Raw genomic sequence first — 14,456 nt, forward strand, 5'->3', positions numbered from 1 at the left:
ACAGATACCTGCACTTCAACAACATCGAGGCATTGGAGCCAGAATCTTTCTCCCATCTACCAAAGCTTGAGCGTTTGTGAGTCTCACATGTATCTCAAAACTCAATTCTCTGATATGTTAGTCACGCTATTACTGTAGGTGTCTTTTCACATCCTCAGGTGACCATGAAAAATAACATTTATCAGCAGTCTGTGTACTGCAATGATGCAGAAGTTCATTTGGAGATTATGTTTTCCGTCTCTCTCTTTCCTCTTGGCCTCTGTCCTAAATGTTTGCCGATCATGGAGCTGAATGCCTTCAGAAATTCACCCACACACATTCTGATGTCTTTAAAAGATGAACAGCCACTTGTGCTTAAACACGGGCTCAGTGCCGGAGTGACAGGAACGCCCCGGGTATTTGATTTTGAATATTTATTTAATAAAAGAAACCCAGTGGGTGAAGATGAAGAGAACGGAATGTGGATGTTGTTCAAGGAAAGATGACATTCCTAATGTCAATCGGAGTGGTTGTGGATGATTGTGTGCTCCATGGGAAAGTGACACTATCTGACCTGATAGAAAATCATAACATCCCTGTGGACCTTCTGCATGAAGATAGGCTTGCGGGAACATCACAGTCGGATCTGCTGTCTAACTTCAATGGCAACTTTCCTGTAGCCAGAATCAGTCATGAAAGGCAAACACTTAACACATAATGCCCTCATTACACTCAGTTCTCCAGAGGCGATGCCAGAAACAGAGTCATGTAAACAAAGGCTGAGGAAAACCTATAGAATTTTAAGTGCAAACACATTCTTACAAATATATTTCTCTGTGTTCATCAGAACAAAGTAATTTATACAGGTATTAGTCCTCACAGTAATGCAGTAGCGATTCTTGAATTTGATGTGATGTTGATGTTTTTTGCAGATTTTTGCACAACAACAGAATAACTCATCTTGCATTAGGAACTTTTTCCGATTTGCAGTCCATGAAGAGGCTGTGAGTAATATAAGTTAATTCAAGTTCATTTCACAGACAAGGCTCAGCTTAAGCCAGGACTATGCCTTAGTTAAAATACGATATTCGCTTTTATTAAAATGCCTCAGATTAAAATATTACTGATGTACATATTGAGACGAAACGATGGCAATTACATATTTTAAGATATGTCAGGGCAATTCATTTTCAGTTAAGACAGCTCAAAGTTTCATTTTAGTCTTAAGCCTTGTCTGTGAAACCGGGTAAAAGTCTATTCACCATGACTTAATCCGTCACTTAAAGTTGTAAATGCTTAAAGATCAACTACATGATTTATCAGAGCCTTGAGAACTAAAGATCTCATTTGCTCTCTTCACGTGTATGTTTGCGGGTGTTTATAGGCGTCTGGACTCAAACACAATCAACTGTGACTGTGAACTGCTGTGGTTGGCCGATCTGTTGAAGCAGTATGCAGAGTCCGGTAACGCTCAAGCCGCTGCGACGTGCGACTTTCCCAGCCGCTTACAGGGACGCTCGGTCGCAACTCTCACTGCGCAAGAGCTCAACTGCGGTGAGTTCCCTGACACACAGAAACAGCTCACACACCAACATACACAAATCAAAACCAGTATGAGCAAATGTCACTAAATGGATGTAAATATTTAGAAGGCCACGATCTCCACATTCACGGCACTCTCCGCTCAACGGGACGCGTCTGAAAATCTTTGTGCATGTAGTCATCACAAAATATCTAACAGATGCTGAACTGAACAATGGAGTGAATTCCCAGATGTTGCTGTTCTGAGCCTACTTTTTGTGTTAAGCTGCAGGATCCGTTTCGTTCTAAGCATATGTTAAACAAATACGGGTAACTTTACTGGGCCATTGTGCTTTGGAGAAAATCACAGATTCAGCTTATAATATTGGGCTAATTTCCAGTTCGGTGACTCTGAATCAATACCTGATGTTCTGAATCTTACATGCATAAATAGACTCAGTCTGCAACATATGACATTGTTTTGAGTTACACAAAACAAATCCCAGTTACGGGAGAAGACAAAAAGAGATTCAGTGCAGAAACAGTTTTGTGAACATGAGTCTCCAAAAAATACCTCTTTGACTGTCACATTTTCTACATGTTTAAGGCTGAGATTGAACGGCGTTCCAGCTCTCATGGGACCTCAGAGTATCAGTAGACCGTTCACCACAAACCACGGCAGAAGTTTTTCTGTATGGGCCTGCTCGGGCTTGTTTCAGTAATAAGCCCCCAGAACAGCCCCAATGGCCCTGCAGAAAAACGACACTGCCCTCCCACCCCCTCTATATATAAAATACGGCGCACTGATGCCTGGGGCACCTGTCAAAACACAGCAGGACAAAAGAACGCAACACCAGCCCGCCCAAAACCGATGCAGTACATTCAACCGCGTCGCTTGTATCGCTGTCGAACAATAAAGTGACCAGAACTGTGCATCGCGGCCGAAGAAAAAAATCTAAGTTAAACATAAAATAAGATTAAAAAAAGCTAGAATCCATATGATTTCCTTTCTTTTGTAGAGCAGACAAACGTGCACATTATGTGGGGAAATCTAGAATATATATATATTGATAGAAGAGTATAATTGTTATAATATAATTGTGAGTTAAAAGTTAGACCCCCCCATGTAATAGTTTTTGTTATTTCAGTTATTTTATTAATAATGGTAATTTAATTATTCAGTACATGCATGCCAATTTGTAGTATACAGCTATGTGATGAGTGTCCAGTTGGTGGCAGTAAGCCGGCGGAAAACCTAAAAGAGGAGAAGAAGAGTTCGTTCGCGCGAGTGTTAGCGAGTTGTATTGTACTGTGTGCTACGGAGCTGTTGCGAATGATGCGGGCTGAATAAAAGAACCCAACCAAATCACACGCTTGTTCATTCCTTCAAGTATGCTACAAAATATTGGCGACGAGGATGGATGGAATCGGCGGTGCCGTTTTGAGTGAGTTGTCTACGAAGAGGCTGAGCATGGACTTTGAGCAACTGCAGGATCAGCTGAGCGCGGCGTTGCTCCGGCTGCGGCTCGATCAGCTGCACGAGGTGAGTGTGTATGCGAAACTGTCAGTGGAGGAGGGACAAACCAAACGGCACTCGCTGATCAGATTAATAAGTGAATCAGTAGAGAAGGTGATTGAGACGGAAGATGACGATGTAGCCCGTCAACATGTGGAAGATTTGTTAGAGTTTTCTAGCAAGATGATGCAAAGCAGTAACCGCGCGGTACAAGATGGCGGTGTTAACGCAGACAGAAATTCGGCGGAGCTCGCGCATTTAAAGAGACAGTACACCGAATTGCAGCATCAGTTTGAGTTGTCAACAGATGCGCTAAAAAACGAAATCCAACGCCTGAGTTTGAAAGTTCCTGTTGTGTCCGGCCTCCCGGCGTTTTCCCAACGTCATCATGAAGTTTCTGAAGTCACTATCCGGCGTGATTTTAAGATTAATGGCCAAATTGGAGAACGAGGTCAGAAAGATAAGCTTTCATACAACAACTTGATGCACCAAATTGAGGCTGGAGTGAACAAGGGACACAGAGAGTCTGAAATACTTGATGCGGTGATAAGAGCAGTGAGTCCAGGTATGAGCCTGCGCGATATGCTGGAGATCAAGACAGATTTAACCCTTTCTCAGCTGCGCACAATTCTGAAAGGCCATTATAAGGAAGAAAGCTCAACAGACCTGTATCATCGACTGATAAACATCACTCAAGAGAGCCGTGAGTCACCACAAAACTTCCTATTCCGTGCCATTGAGTTGAAGGAAAGACTTTTAGCTGCTGCTCGAGAACCAGATGGAGAAGAACCGTATAGCCCTGATCTCATACAGAGAAGATTCCTGCGCGCACTAGGAACAGGGTTATCAAACGATCACATTAAGTATCAGCTAAAAACCTGCCTTGATGATCCTAAAATCACAGATGAGGTTCTCATCACAGCTATGAACGAAGCTGCAAGTCTTGAGTGCGAACGACAGCAAAAGTTCAAGAAAAATGCCCACATCAAAGAAACTAAAGTCAGTGAGGTTCCAGTGGAACTACGCCAAAGTCAAGAGAAAATTGGTTATGCTGTGGGAGGTAAAGAACAGTCCACATATACACAATTAAAAGCTTTGAAAACTCCACAAGTCATGGACAAGAAAGACTCTGAGCTCTATGAGGTCGTTAAACAGCTGAGAGAGGAGATCGGAGAAATGAGAAAAGCGATGAGTACTTACCGTTCCACGCAGCCCAGGGAAAGGAAGCGAGGATGCCGTGGATGTCAAAATGAAGGCAGAGGTGATCAGTGTGATCATTGCTTTAGTTGTGGGCAAAGTGGACATCTTTCCAGAGGGTGCAGGGCACCACCTGCAGGAAGAACCGAAAGAGGGCACTCAGCGAGCAGTATGGCAGTCACAACTCATACCACATCCTCACCGAGCCTAGACAATCACCATGACATCCTGGGTGACAGAATTAAGCAGCTGGAAGCTCATGAAGCAGCGAAACGGAAGGACTGTCCTCTGCAGCATATCAGATCCATAACTACTAATCAGTTGTCCACCAAACATCATGCACAGTTATTGAATTTGATCGGAGAAAAATGTATGGTGAACTGTTTCTTTGATGGTGTAGCAACAAAAGCGCTGTGGGATACTGGCTCACAAGTCTGTCTCATGAATGAAAAGTGGCGAAAAGAACATCTCCCACACACAACACTACGTGGTCTTGAAGAGATCCTAGGCCCTGGAACCCTCACCGGTCGAGCAGTGAATCAAACAGTGATCCCGTTCGAAAGCTGGGTTGAAGTGACATTTAAGCTGGGAACAGACAAAACCACACCGTTAGAACTGGAGGTACCGGTATTGGTATGTGGTGACGATGAAGTGGCAGAGGAGCCCATCATTGGTTACAATGTCATTGAGTACCTGTTGAACAGTGGTGTAGAGCGCCCTACCAATGTAAAGACCAAAGCCATGAGTACTGCACTGTCCTGTGACTGTAAAAAAGCTGAGGTTTTGCTGAACTTAGTAAGAAGCCAAAACGAAGGGTTCAGTGATGGAGTAGTGAAAGTAGGAAGGTCAGTAACAAGAATTCCTGCCCAACAGGCTAGAGCTGTCAAATGTTACATTAGAACGGGCCCGTTGCTATCTGATCAAGAGGCTCTTTTTGAACCGGATGAGTTCGTGAAGTGGCCAGATGGATTGAGGGTGGAGGAAAACATCGTTTGCCTCAAGAGAGGGACCTGTTCACGCATCTGTATTCCTGTGATCAATGATACCAACCATGACATCGACCTGCCTCCACGGGCAGTTCTGGGCCATATACAGCGAGTGAAATCCATTTACCCTGCTGAGGTGAGACCGGTGACCGCTCAGAAAGAGGTTGCATGTGCGACTGTTACACACGCCAGTCAAAGCCCGTTCCAAAAAGACGGTGAACAAGTCAGTCAATCTACAGAAAACACTAATACAATGTTAACTGGGCAAAAAGAAAACCTATGGGACCCTCCTGTATGCGTTGATCACTTAAAACCTGAACAGCAGCAGAAGGTGAAGCAGCTTCTAAGGGAGGAGAGTGGTGCTTTTGCTCGCGATGACAGTGATGTGGGATGTATTCCATCTCTCCAGCTAAAAATCCGCCTACATGATACCACCTTCGTGAAGCACACATACATGTCTGTCCCGAAGCCACTTCGCAGAGAGGTTAAAGAATACCTGGAGGATCTGTTAAATAAGGGGTGGATTACTAAATCTAAGTCACCATATTCTTCACCAGTAGTCTGTGTGCGTAAGAAAGATGGAACTCTTCGCCTCTGCTGTGACTATCGGGAGTTGAACAAGAAATCCATTCCAGATAGACATCCAATTCCCCGCATACAGGACATGCTCGACAGCTTGGCAGGCAACACCTGGTTTTCAGTCCTTGATCAAGGTAAAGCCTATCACCAGGGTTTTGTAGATGAATCCAGCCGACCTCTCACTGCGTTCATTACACCGTGGGGATTATATGAATGGGTGAGGGTCCCTTTTGGATTGTCAAATGCACCTGCTGAATTCCAAAGGAGCATGGAGGAGTGTCTGAGAGAATTGCGTGATGAGGTATGTCAACCATATTTGGATGATAACTTGGTTCATTCTAAAACATTTGATGATCATCTTCAGGACATTAGAAAAGTGCTGCAGTGTTATCAAAATCATGGTGTCAAACTAACGCCTCGAAAATGTGAAGTGTTCCGGAATCAGGTACGATTCCTAGGGAGGCTGGTGACAAAAGATGGGTACACGATGGACCCGGCTGACGTTGCTCCTGTCCAAGCACTGAAAGAAAGGACCCCTAAGACAGTTGGTGAGGTGAGAAAGTTGTTAGGATTTCTTTCCTACTACCGGTCATACATTGAAAACTTTTCCCGCAAGGCCGCATCTCTTTATTTGCTGCTCGCCGAAAAAAAGACACCGACAGGGAAAGTACAGATTAAGCGGAAAGGAAAAGTGAAACATAGCCATGGACAGCTTGCGTCAGCACACCCAGTCATGTGGACAGATGAACATCAAAAGGCCCTCTATGAGTTAATTGATTATTTATCTAACCCACCGGTGCTGGGATATCCAGATCTGGATGAACCTTTTGTACTCCATTGCGATGCTTCACAGGAAGGCCTTGGTGCGGTGCTTTATCAAAGGCAAAGAGGCAAGTTAGTGGTAATAGCGTACGGATCAAGAACCCTAACCCCTCCTGAGAAAAACTACCATCTTCACTCAGGAAAGTTGGAGTTCTTGGCCATGAAGTGGGCTATATGCGAGCGGTTCAGGGACTATGTTTATCATGCACCTTCATTCATCGTGTACACGGACAATAACCCTCTCACATATGTGATGTCGACAGCCAAGTTAAATGCCACAACGTACAGATGGGTAGCGGAACTTGCTGACTTCCGATTTACCATCAAATACCGCCCAGGAAAGTCAAATGGGGACGCAGATGGCTTGTCACGTATGCCGCTGCATATGGAACAGTACATGGAAACCTGTTCAGAAGAGGTGCACCCTGAAGTCATGGTCAGCGTATCTCAGGCAGCGGTTGTACAGAGTCAGGAGAGAGGGCCGTGGTTGTGTCCACTTACAATTGAAACTGCGTTGTCAGGAGAACAGGAGGAGGAGCTGTTCACTTCAGTTGCAGAGATCCCCAAGGATGTACTGAGAAAAGCCCAAGAGGAAGACCCTGAAATCAGAGAAGCTGTCACATACCTAAAAATGAAACCGCGGCCTGTGATCAGAGGTCAGGGTAGAGAGGCTCTGGGACTGATGAGGGAAAGAGCAAAGTTATACCTGGATGAACATGGTCTCTTGTTTAGGAAAACAGTAATTCGTCATCAGTTGGTTTTGCCTAGGATATACCATGAGCTCGTTTATAAGGAGTTGCATCAAGACATGGGCCACCTGGGAGCAGAAAGGGTGCTGAACTTAATCAGAGATCGGTTTTATTGGCCCCACATGCAAAAGGACGTGGAACACTATGTCACACGTGTTTGTAGTTGCTTGAGAAGCAAGCGTCCAAACAGACCGACCCGAGCCCCTCTGGTAAACATCACCACCACTTACCCGTTTGAGCTTGTCTCTATTGATTTCCTGCACCTAGAGAAGAGTAAGGGGGGTTATGAGTACATTTTAGTTGTGATGGACCACTTTACACGATTCGCACAGGCGTATGCATGCAGAAACAAGAGCGCCAAGACAGCGGCTGAGAAGGTGTTCGGGGACTTTGTTTTGAAATTTGGGTTCCCGACAAAACTGCACCACGACCAAGGCAGGGAGTTTGATAACAAGCTGTTTTCAAGGCTGCAAGAGTACAGTGGCGTGCAAGGCTCCCACACGACCCCATATCACCCCCAGGGCAATGGTCAAGTGTAGCGTTTTAACCGAACTTTGCTAGCAATGCTGAGGACCTTACCAGAAACCGCAAAAGCCGACTGGAAGACGTCACTTGCAAAAGTTGTGAATGCATACAACTGTACGAAAAGTGAGGCAACAGGGTTTGCTCCGTATTATCTCCTGTTTGGCCGCACTCCCAGACTTCCCATTGATATCATGTTCGGTGTACCAGCAAAGAACCAAAGCTCATCTTACCATGACTATGCTGAGGACTGGAGAATGAGAATGACAGAAGCTTACAAGTTAGCCTCAAGAGTGTCACACAAAGAGAAGGAAAGAGGTAAAGCTTTGTACGATAAGAAAATACACGGAGCTGAACTGATCCCTGGGAACAGAGTACTTGTTCGGAATTTCAAGGAAAAAGGTGGACCTGGGAAGCTTCGATCATTTTGGGAAGAACAAGTCTATGTCGTCACCAAGAGGAAGCACCAGGATAGTCCAGTATATGAAGTCCGGCCTGAACAAGGCAAAGGGAAAACAAGAATACTACACAGGAACCTATTGCTACCGTGTGACTACTTACCTGCAGAGAGAGAATGTTTACCTGGAAGACCTGAAAAAGAAAACAAGAAAAAAGCCAAGACTGGAAAAACATCGACACAGCAAAATCGAACATACTGTGACAGTTCAGATGGTGAGGATGATTGGAAATGCCTGGTTGGAGTACCAGTCGAAAAGGAGAGTCAGAGTGTCAGAGAACCTCCAGAACCTCATTCAGAAGACACAGTGACGCTGAACGATGTAGAACCAGAGGTTGAACACGAGCAAGCACCAAGACGGGGAGAAGATGATTTATCATCATCCAGAGACGAGGCGGGTGAAACTGATGATCCTAATGATAGTGATGGGGAGACTCCTTCACAACCAGCCTGCAAAAGAGTATATCCTTTGAGAAACAGAAAACTAACAAGATTGTTTACTTACCATTCTCTAGGTCAGCCTAGTATTGTAGATGGGTAAACTGCTAAATTAAATCACAGTAATAAGTTCTAGTTTAAATGTTAAGAAGCTAAATAATTGACCAGAATAATATTGAGTTCATATTTTTGGTTTTAACGAGAAAATAGTTACCATAACATTCCAGAAACAAATGTAAATTGTTTTAATGGTGTAAGGTTAGATTCCTTCAGTGAAAGTACAGATTCCTGTTGATAAACAGCGATGGTGGTAGAAAATCATGGTGCACAATGATGTCTGCTACAAACACACTGCATGGAAAAGGAGATACATGTTGTGTGTCGTGTGACAGTATAGCACGAGTACTAAAACTGTTATATCACTGACTCCTGCCAAAGAAATGATCTACGGGTAGATAACCTGTAATTTATTTTGAGAATGTCGGGACTACATTCTGTTTTGTAGGGGAGAATGTGGGGAAATCTAGAATATATATATATTGATAGAAGAGTATAATTGTTATAATATAATTGTGAGTTAAAAGTTAGACCCCCCCATGTAATAGTTTTTGTTATTTCAGTTATTTTATTAATAATGGTAATTTAATTATTCAGTACATGCATGCCAATTTGTAGTATACAGCTATGTGATGAGTGTCCAGTTGGTGGCAGTAAGCCGGCGGAAAACCTAAAAGAGGAGAAGAAGAGTTCGTTCGCGCGAGTGTTAGCGAGTTGTATTGTACTGTGTGCTACGGAGCTGTTGCGAATGATGCGGGCTGAATAAAAGAACCCAACCAAATCACACGCTTGTTCATTCCTTCAAGTGTGCTACAATTATTTTAATCAAATAGTTACCTAAACTAAAACTCGTGTATCTTAGGGTGTGTTTACACGATACCTTTTATATGGTTAACTTTACATATTAACATTAATATCCACTTTGGCCAGTCATTTAGGCAGCATCAGTGTTTTAGGGGCATTCAAATGCAAAGTTTTTTACAAAGTGACATCGCTAACTACTGGCCTGGTATGTGCAATACAGTGTCTCAATACAGCGTTTTTGCAGATCCGTGTGAACGTGGATTGCTTTGACAAAGAACATTTCCATTTTAATATAATGTCGTGTAAACATACCCTTATTTACAATATTGACTTTTTCATGTTTTTAGTCAGTTTCGTTGTCACTGGATGCTGTATTATATGGGATTATATTCTTTGTGTTTCATTTTAGAAATAAAGTCATATTGGTTCAGAACAACATAAGTTGAATTCAGATCTTCCAAATGCATTCATGTAAAATGTATTGTAAAGTTAAGGAAAACTGTTTCTTGAAACAGCAGTCTATGTCGGTGTGATACATTTTGCAGCCAGACGTCTGGAAACAGTTCAACAGTTGTGTCAGATGGTTCAGGAAAAAATTTTACCACGTGCCCAGTGGTGTCAGTGGGTAATATATGGGGTTTAACACACCGCCGTTGTAACCACATACACAATCACCCTGTGTCTGGCCCTCAACCAACACAAGCAGGCATGTCAGCAGAGGAAGTGAGGCAAGAGAGACGTGTCAAATGTTATTTTCAGTATGCTGTTATTCTTAAAGCTTTCGCAGACTGAATGAACCCCTTTTTTTCTGCCGCATATTTATTTGGTTTCATCTTGGACGTGTGGAGCAGAAGTGCCCCGGATCACATCAGAGCCGCAGGATGTTGACGTAACCTCCGGGAATACCGTCTACTTCACCTGCAGGGCAGAGGGCAACCCCAAACCACAGATCATCTGGCTCAGAAACAAGTATGCTTACATTCTTTCTCTACATGTTTATAGGAATAGTGCACTCAAAAATGAAACCCCTAGTGTTGTTCCAAACCTGTTGGACTGATAAAAGAAGTCTTTCCATGTGGATTTTCATAAAAGCGACTGTGGCTGTCAAGTTCCAAAAATGCACCAATAAAGTCGTCCACGCTGTGCTCCAAGTCTTCTGAAGGATAGCTTTATGTGCATAACAAATCAAAATTGAACCCCTCCACTGCAGAAGTTTTAAAGATCAAATCTCATTCGCTATAATTTCAAATGAAGAATAATTTACCTTCAGAGATTACTAGTGATTAAAAAGACTGTTTGTTCTTTTGTCATATTTTTGACGAAAACTGCTACAAAGCATTTTGGCACCATATTTATTAAAAATGACATTTAAGAGCTATAGCAGAAGGGAAAATGATTCCCAAATAAGGAGATAATTCTGTTCTGTTGCACACTACAGGTGTCACAATATATTGGTATTGACAATAACTGTAAAAATGTGATATCATTAGCATGTTAATTCTACACAGAGTGTAATATCGTAAACTATTTAGCATTAAAATGTTACCTTAAGTCACAATGGTAATGAATTCTCTTACTCTCTGCCTACATTTGTAATTAATTTACCAAATAACAGAACAGAAACGATATACAATTTAGAGTGAATTTTTCTGATGCCATCATTTATTTCTTACATTTTTCACTTAAAAAAAACGTGTAGTTAAAAATCGAATACCGTGACAGGCCTAATGCGCACACAATCTTTTAGGGATGAGCCTATAGGATTTCTGATACAGATTTTAAGAAAATTCTATTGGTCGTTACCAATGTTTGTCACTGGCTCACTTATTATAAAACTGCTGTTTTGACCGTGTTTTAAATTAGCGAAGGTCAAAAACAAATCCATGAATGCATGTTGGCTAGTTTATTGCCAGCAAAGTTTGGTGTCAGCTGATCATTTTCAGTCAACAGGCCAGTATTATAAGATAAAACTATCGGTTTGTTATTTCTGCCTTTTTCTTGCTATAGCTGATATGCAGATAGTTTTCAATTTAAATCAAATAAAAAAACACCCAACATAATACAGAAGCAGGTATAACGGTGCCTTTGTCAAATCTATCAAGTAGCTTCAGAAGACTCGGAGTGCAGTTAGGTGAACTACTATATTGATTCTGTTATTGTGCTGTTTTGGATCTTGACAGCTCCAGTTCTTATTATGAAAAACGCTCTGGACAATCTACAAGATATCTTTGGACAAAAGAAAGTTGTGTTTGGAACAACATAAGGGTGAGTAAAAGATGAGCGAATGTAATTTTTTGTAATCCTTTTTATGTTACTTTTTGTTTGTTTTAACCAGAAATGTGAGTCGTGTGTGTAAACCTTTTTTTGTCAGCAATGCTTTGAACATGAGGGATGATACTCGTCTGAATCTTCTGGAAGATGGAACTCTGATGATCCAGGACACACGCGAGACGGACCAGGGCGTATATCAGTGCATGGCTAAAAATGTGGCCGGAGAGGTGAAGACTTCTGAGGTCACCTTGCGATACTTCAGGTCACCTTGTGAGTCTTTTTCTTTTTTATAGTTTAATTCATATGTAATCAAACTTAAAATAAAAAAATGAAATGATCTTTTTAATATTTTAAATGTTAATTCATGTAAATATAAATAAAAAATGATGTGCTTTTAATTTTGATTTATATTGCTACATACATGTATTTATTGTTTTTATAACAATAAAAAAAATGTGTCTTAATTAAAAAAAACAAATCTTAGATTTTTTTTTCCAAAAAGTATTGAGAATGTGAATTTGTGTATGAAAATAACTTTTCCTTTTATCATTAATATTACAGTAATGCAGCTTTTCTAGATTTTAGTTCTGTCTCTCTGAGCCTTTTGGTTTCTGTCCGTCACAAGTCATCAGACTGAAATATTATGCGAAAGTATTCACCCGAAGGCTGGAACATGCTAAGGCGTTAACAAATAGTTCACAAATTTGACTTTTCTATGTTGAATCATGCTGTCTGTCACTCAGCAATCTGTTTTGGGGCCTTACAACTGACAGTAGATCTTCCTCCATTCAGCTCGGCCCAGTTTTGTTATCCAGCCACAGAACACTGAGGTGCTGGTCGGGGAGAGCGTGACCCTGGAGTGCAGCGCGACGGGTCAGCCACAGCCCCGGATAACCTGGACTAAAGGAGATCAGACAGCCCTTCCGGTGGACCCCCGCATCAACATTACACCTTCCGGCGGTCTTTACATTCAGAGTGTCAATCAGTCAGATGGAGGACAGTACACCTGCTTCGCGAGTAACAACGTTGACACCATCAATGCCAACGCATATATTATAGTACAGGGTAAGAGATTCACTCTGTACATTTATTCTGTGTGCAGATAGATAATACTTTGCTAATGATTGGCAATGTACTTATCATTTCTCTCTCACGTGCCAGCTCGTCCTCAGTTCACGGTGACCCCTCAGGATCAGTCCGTGTTGGAGGGTCACACAGTTGATTTTCCCTGTGAGGCCAGCGGTTACCCCCAGCCGGTCATAGCGTGGACGCGTGGCGGTATGTCGGCTTTTTATCAGTCTACAGATCAAGTTGCCAATTGAAATAATAACAGCTCTTCAGGAATCCACCAGTTTTCAATGGTGTTGTTGAAGATTAATGTGATGTTTCAGGTTTAACACAAGTGATTCTCTATATCTGTGACATGCTGTTATTTAGCAAAAAAAGTATTATTTATTTCTTGGTCTGAGGGACTGAGTTAAAAAGATTGTCTGTAATAATTGACAGAATGAATACAGATGCCGTCAACAGCGTTTAACTTGTACTGAACCCGAACATTCCTTTAAAGGACACATTTAAAGTTTATTGACTTACTGTGAGTCAATTTATCAGCTGTTTACAAGGCTTTCAGTTGTTGCATAATAACAGAACGTCTGTTTTTCTTACCATAGGCAGCCCTCTGCCCAATGAAAGAAGACATGTCATCCTGTCGACGGGCAGCTTGCGAATCAGTCGCTTGGCCCTTCATGATCAGGGCCAGTATGAATGCCAGGCGGTCAGTCCGGTTGGCACTGCCAGTGCAGCTGTTCAGCTAAATGTCCTTCAGACCAGTGAGAACAAATTCACAATATCCATGATCATCTAACCAGCGTCTGCTGTTCATGTTTAAAAAAATGTAATTGTGATTATAGGAATGTATCACATTTTTTCCTGAAATTGGTTACATGCTATTGGTAATTTGATTGTATTTAACAAGTGCAATATCAATTGTTGAACTATTGGAATGCTATTTGTTGTAAATGTACAGTAAAACCCTAGTAACAACAAATTTAGTAAAGTCTCGCCACAATAACCGTAGTATTACAATAGTATGTAGTTAAGCAAGAAAAAATGCTAAAAAACGGAATTATTACGAACAAAACCTAGACTATGAAAATTCACACAATCTAACACAACCCTGCAAATATGAAAGCAACTAAATCCATCTTATTATATACCTGCGTTTTGTACAAAATGGGATGTACGATACTGTTATGATCTGCGTTTCCTGTTACTATGAGCATGATGTACTAATCTTCTATTGGTCACGCATTGTCATGTGATGGGAATTCGCAAGTCACCAACTTGACCTTTGAAATGCAGCGAAATGCGGGTCACGGGTTCGAACCCGGAGATTGCACATACTCTGATGCAAATGTTCAGTATCATGCAATGCAAATTGCTTTGGATAAAAGCATCTGCCAAATGCATAAAATGTAATATTTATATAAATATACTCATATTTTACGTTTACGTTACGCGAGTCATTTATTTTATAGATCAGCCATATTTTACGTTGT

At 41.8% G+C, this 14,456-nt stretch overlaps 1 protein-coding gene across 3 annotated transcripts in view; it reads left to right on the forward strand.

Annotated features, from left to right (window-relative positions):
* Positions 1-14,456, forward strand: part of pxdn (peroxidasin) — a 52,491-nt gene that overhangs the window by 22,951 nt on the left and 15,084 nt on the right. For 2 of the 3 annotated variants that reach the window (XM_079459066.1, XM_079459065.1), the window contains exons 5-12: positions 5-76; positions 912-983; positions 1,364-1,533; positions 10,479-10,596; positions 11,999-12,168; positions 12,691-12,963; positions 13,060-13,176; positions 13,569-13,727. In XM_079459066.1, the coding sequence (XP_079315192.1) occupies positions 5-76; positions 912-983; positions 1,364-1,533; positions 10,479-10,596; positions 11,999-12,168; positions 12,691-12,963; positions 13,060-13,176; positions 13,569-13,727 (1,151 nt within the window). Of the gene's footprint in view, positions 1-4; positions 77-911; positions 984-1,363; positions 1,534-10,478; positions 10,597-11,849; positions 11,893-11,998; positions 12,169-12,690; positions 12,964-13,059; positions 13,177-13,568; positions 13,728-14,456 lie in introns of those variants that run through there. The other variant, XM_079459067.1, reaches the window with a different exon arrangement.

Source organism: Barbatula barbatula (genome assembly GCF_947034865.1).
Source record: "Barbatula barbatula genome assembly, chromosome: 6".
Classification (NCBI taxonomy): Eukaryota; Metazoa; Chordata; class Actinopteri; order Cypriniformes; family Nemacheilidae; genus Barbatula; species Barbatula barbatula.